General features: G+C 43.6%; 1 protein-coding gene across 4 annotated transcripts in view; it reads left to right on the forward strand.

Moving 5' to 3' along the window:
- RAI14 (retinoic acid induced 14) overlaps positions 1–5103 on the forward strand; it is a 150248-nt gene extending 145145 nt beyond the window's left edge. For all 4 annotated transcript variants that reach the window (XM_044276412.1, XM_044276413.1, XM_044276411.1 and 1 more), the window contains 3 exons: positions 627–776; positions 2547–2612; positions 3898–5103. In XM_044276412.1, coding sequence (XP_044132347.1) covers positions 627–776; positions 2547–2612; positions 3898–3975 — 294 coding nt within the window. In that variant the 3' untranslated portion in view covers positions 3976–5103. The remainder of the gene's footprint in view (positions 1–626; positions 777–2546; positions 2613–3897) is intronic.
- The last annotated feature ends 897 nt before the right edge of the window (positions 5104–6000 follow it).

Genomic DNA, 6000 nt, shown 5'->3' on the forward strand with positions numbered 1-6000 from the left:
AAATAACTACAATAAGGCACACTTAGCTCAATAGTGATAATCCTTGTATAAGTCGTGATATAAATCATGATATGTCATTTTTGAGGGTGTAGACCCAAGGCCTCCACCAATGTCCTGGGGTCTTGTACTGATATTAATGGAGAGGTGACCAAACAGCTACTATTCTAATGAAATTAATAACCGTTCTGAAACCTTAGGATAATTCCATTATATAACATAACACTTTATCAGTCCCCTCCCACAAGTGGTCATAATAATAAGTCTTTGTGATCATATACACACAGAAGATGTATCTACACAAGCCTGCTGACTTGTGATTAGCCTCCAGGCTCTTAATATGATGGCTGGAACCAGAAAGGTCTTTGATCTTTGTCATTTAGTGCCTTATCCTTGTCTCCAGTCCTGGGCTCCTCAGATGTTGCACTCATGGACCCCCTCTGGAAGCTCATTGCACCCCATGATGAAAGGGACTGATGGGTTATCATATCAATGTAGGATGCTCTGGTATTCTGGTGGGTCGGTCTGACCTTGTACCTATGTAGGAACAATGTTTTTAGACCTATAGTGTGAGTGTTTGTAACGTATTGTACAAGAAGCTTTACTAAGATGAATACATGATCTTCCAGATAAACGAGCTCTCGAAGGAAGTGAGCAAACTCAAAGATGCACTAAACAGCCTTTCCCAGCTATCGTTTACCACAAGCACTCCCAAGCGGCAAAGCCAGCAGCTGGAATCTCTACAACAGCAGGTCAAACAACTGCAGAACCAGTTGGTGGTAAGTCCTTCTTCTCCATATTTACTCCAACAACAGTTCCACCACCTGATACGTATGTAAAGTGTACCTAACACCTGAATAGTCAGTTATGGTTCAATGACCCCACACTGGAGCCTATAGATAATGACATGGGGACACTGCTGTTGGCACCGGCTCATAGAAGTGGAAGCTATGTAAGTAGCTATTAGGGGTGCAGAGGTAGCTGGTGGAGACTCAGAGGTATCTCTGCCACATTGGAAGGCACCAGAATTATAAATGGTAGATGATAGATGTGTGGCACCAAAACAGATATTGCATTAGATCCATGGAGCTTCAGATGATGCCTTTCTTGGGGATTCTGGGCCTAGACACCATCAGCAGCATGGTAAATATATGCTCTATATGACCAAAAGTATGTGGACCCCTGACGATCACTCTTAGGTGGACTTGTTGGACATCCCTTTCCAAAACAGTGGATGTTATGAAGGAATTGGGGCCCTTGCAGCTTTAACAGCCTACACTGTTCCAGGAGATTTTGGGGTGTCAGTGGAAATTTGTGTCCTACTTGTGGGGTCAGGCGCTGATGTCGGGGGAGAAGGTCTGACTTACAATCAGGGAGGTCAGTACTGTCAAGTTCCTCCACACCAGACTCATCGCCCATGTCTGTATGGAGCTCGCTGTGAGTCATGAGCTGCAGGAAAGGACCTTCCCCAAACTGTAACCACAAAGGTGAGGCGTCAATTATATAAAATGTCTGTGCTGTAGTATTAACATCACCCTTCACTGTAAATAAGGGGCCAAATCCTGAAAAAACTGCCCCATATCATTACCCCTCCTCCACCACAAGTGGGTATTATGCACTGTGGCAAGTAGTGTTCTCCAGGCATCCACCAAACTCAGGTTCATCCGTAGTGAGAGACAATTCATCCCTACAGAGAACACAATGACATGCTTTACACCTCTCCAGCTGACACCTGGCATTGAGCATGATGATCGTAGGCTTATGTGCAGCTGCCAGGCCATGGAAACCCGATGAAGCTTCCAATGTGCAGTTCTTGAGCTGATGTCCCTTCTAGACACAGTGCGGATCTCTGTAGTGAGTGATAGAACAGAGGATAGGAGATCTCCACACGCATACAGCAGGGACATTCTGTGAGCTTTCCTGGTCTACTGCTTCGTGGCTGAGCTCCTGGTCACAGGTAATGGGCAGATCTAGCAGTCCGACCATGGGCGGCATCCTATGACAATGCCAGGTCTACAGCCACTGAGCCCTTCAGTATGACCCATATACGACCAATGTCTCTCTATGGAGATTACATGGCAGTGTGCTGGATTTTATGCACCTGGATGTAATGGTTGGGGCTGCAGCACCTGAACCCAATCATTGGGGGGGGATTCATATACTTTTAAAATATAGTGTATATTTATGTATTCAAACCACCTATGGTTCTGGTTTTCTAGCAATCCACCACCGGCATTTCTGAGTGTGACAGATTATTGGAATTTTACTATAATTTAAGATAAGGTTCACTTTAAGCAAATTTATTTTAATTTTATTTTATGCATTTATACAGTGCTACTATATTCCGCAGCGCTTTACAGACATTAGCATCCAACTGTCCCCAATGGGGCTCACAATCTAAGTTCCCTATCAGGATGTCTTTTTGGAGTGTGGGAGGAAAACCCACGCAAACACGGGGAGAACATACAAACTCGTCTATGTCTAGATTTTATGTACAAATAATGTCTGTAAAATTCTTGTGACACGGATTTAATATTTAATACTTCTAGGAAACCAAGAAACAGCATCAAGAAATCGTATCAGTTTACAGGATGCATCTGCTCTATGCAGTTCAGGTAAAGCACCGTTTGATTTATAATAGTTTCAAAGAGGTCACAAAACATTGGGTTTGGCCCGGTAGCCATGCCGAGAATTGGCTAATTTCAGCCCTATTTGGAAGATGAGAAATAAAAATGAGATGTGTCTAACAACTGTTACCTGTTTCCACTGCCAATCAGCAGAATAGTGAGTGCAGCTCTGGAGTATAATACAGGATGTAGCTCAGGATCAGTACAGGATAAGTAATGTAATGTATGTACACAGTGACTGCACCAGCAGAATAGTGAGTGCAGCTCTGGAGTATAATACAGGATGTAACTCAGGATCAGTACAGGATAAGAAATGTAATGTATGTACACAGTGGCTCCACCAGCAGAATAGTGAGCGCAGCTCTGGAGTAAAATACAGGATGTAACTCGGGATCCATACAGGATAAGTAATGTATGGGCTCAGTGACTCCACAATGTAAGTAATACAATGGATGAGTGACACATTTGTATATTTATATTACATCTATAGCAGAACTTCTCCAAATGACTTCCTCATTGAGTAGACCGACTCTGAGCTTTGGTTCCCTGTGTCTAGTGTGGAGATCCGCTTTGGCAGTTAGGATAAGCGAGTGCGGCACAGAGGCAAAGTACAAGTTCTTGGTTCAAAACATCAGTGTTTGTTCACACGTGAAAGCAAAACAAAACCGCAAGTTGCTTGGTGATCGTTCACACACATGAAAAGTTCTTATACAAAACAATCACCTTTGCTCCTGGGTGTTACTTCACACCCTGTTGGAAGTTCTGCCTTGTCGAGTCCACAGGCAGGCGTTAGGCGGCCTGTTCGCCCTCACAGGGGTCTGAGCCCTCCAGCCCGGCTCAAGCCGCAGATCCCTACACAGCCCTCATATCACAGCACACAGACCTCCTGAGCTCCACTGTCAGACGGAGGTAATCCTCTCCACCTGGCAGTGCTGGCTGTTTTTTATGCCTGGAAAAACCCGGCCTGGAACATGGGGAGTAGTCACCCACCCAGCACTTTGACTACTCCCGGTAAGAGCCGTCCCGGATCAGCTATTACAGCCATACTAAGTATCAAACAGCAATTGCTGATGATACATAAAAACCGTCTCTTACTCCACCGAGGCCAGGAACCTCGGTGACACGTACCTATCATCCACGATGATTCCTTACACTAGACATTGACATTAGATTGTAGGGGGAACCTGTTAGGTTTATGGAGATCTCATCTTTGGTCAACCTTAGGTTTACTGACTTGGGTGAATTTCTCTAACTACTTCTGTTTCCTCACCAGGGCCAAATGGATGAAGACGTTCAGAAGGTGCTAAAACAAATACTGACGATGTGCAAGAGTCAGTCTCAGAAAATGTGAGACGCAGGACGCCCGGCTCATACAGCACTGCCTCCTAATATTACTAATGCTGGATATCGCACGTATGAGTTCTTCTGTATCAGAAAATGATGTTATTTTATACTTTTTGATAAGAAACCACAGGTTCCACTTAGAATTTTTTGTGGTCAGTTGGCAACTTGCTAAAATAGTGCCCAAAAATGAAGACTGCTGCTCCCCATGGCACTAATATTCTCATTTAGTAGCATGTAAACAGATACCACTGTGGGACGTGATAGATTGTTTCCCTGAAGATCAAAAATTCACAATTTCTGGCAATCTGGGTGAATGCCAAAATGGCCGCCTTTCCAGCTTCGTAGACTCGTAACAGTACAAAACAAATAATGAAATATATGGACAAAGTGACTCCACTTTATATGTAGAATAGATCTATGTACAAACTGTAATATGGTGGACGTACCCTTTAAGGCGGATCCCACACAGGTTGTCACTCAGCTTTCATAGACTGCCTAGTTATGTAGTAATATCGGAGCAGGAGATGGGTGACAGACTCTGTTTATGGGTCTTGGAATGCTGGGTGTTAACCCTTTTGGACGCCATACTGCTTGTCACCCAGTTTTGCTAGAAAACATATATGATTATGGAAACTGTAGAAAACTTCAAGCAGCTGAGAGGAAATGCCCCTTGAATGCATGTCTCCCAACCGTCCCTTGAAATGTGCCTCACAGAGGGCGGGGCTTATGCAAATGTACCAAAAATAGGCATTCCTGGTGGATTGGGGGGAGGAACTTAAATAGGGATTCAAGTGTTGGGAGCTATGCTTAAAGGGGTTGTCCCACCAGAAGAAAAACTTCTAGCCAGGGGATAGATGATAACTATCTGATCAGTGGGGGTCTGACCGCTGGTACTCTCATTGATCACAAAGACAGGGGAGAGAAGGGAGTGTCACTCCAGGCCCCCCTTCTTTTGATCAGTGGGGGTCCCAGCAGTCGGATACTTTTCCTCGAGACATTTGATGTTCTTATAGAGGGATAAACCCTTTAAAGGGCATCTGTCAGCAGTTTTGTACCTATGACACTGGATGACCTGTTACATGTGCGCTTGGCAGCTGAAGGTATCTGTGTTGGCCCCATGTTCATATGTGTCCGCATTGCTGAGAAAAATTATGTTTTATTATATGCAAATGAACCTCTCGGAGCAACGGGGGCGTTACTGTTACACCTAGAGGCTCTGCTCTCTCTGCAACTGTCGCACCCTCTCCACTGTGATTGATAAGGCCAGGCAGTGTACACGTGATCACACCTGGTCATGTCAATGAAAGTGCAGAGGGCGCAGCAGTTGCAGAGAGAGCAGAGCCTCTAGGTGTAATGGTAACGCCCCCATTGCTCCTAGAGGCTAATTTGCATATAACAAAACTTCATTTTTTTCAGCAATGCGGGCACATATGAACATGAGACCAATACAGATGCCTTCAGCTGCAAAACGCACATGCAACAAGTCAGCCAGTTTCATAGTTACAAAACTGCTGACAGATGCCCTCTAAGACAGCAATTGCGCCTGGTTAACTCTATATAAAAGCTGCTGTCCATTAGCAACTAAACTGATGACGTCTTCTTATCTATAAACTGCACTAGGAAATCCGCAATCTGGTTGCTATGGGTAATGCTTTTATTTAGCTCAGTTAAGCTCCCGCTGACAGACACATTTTCCGGATAAAGGTTGTAGCCTGTACTCCAAATACATACTCCCCCTCCCCCCCGTACCCCTGACCACAGTAGTGAAAGGTAGCAAAGTAATTTAGTTTTCTATGCAGTAATATTATTTTAGATGGATACCTTTTTAATATTATATTTTAAATTTATCTAGCTTTTTTTTTTTTGATTATTGTAAAAAAAAATAAAAAATACATTGTTTTGCTGCTTAATTTTATAGATCGGAGTAGTAAAATACATACATGGGTCTGACTCTCCAGAAATGTTAGAAATTATTATTTTATATACACTTTATGTCTTTGTTATGATGTCAGTTGCCTAATAATGATATCTG

The sequence above is a fragment of the Bufo gargarizans genome, chromosome 1 (genome assembly GCF_014858855.1).
Source record: "Bufo gargarizans isolate SCDJY-AF-19 chromosome 1, ASM1485885v1, whole genome shotgun sequence".
NCBI lineage: Eukaryota > Metazoa > Chordata > Amphibia > Anura > Bufonidae > Bufo > Bufo gargarizans.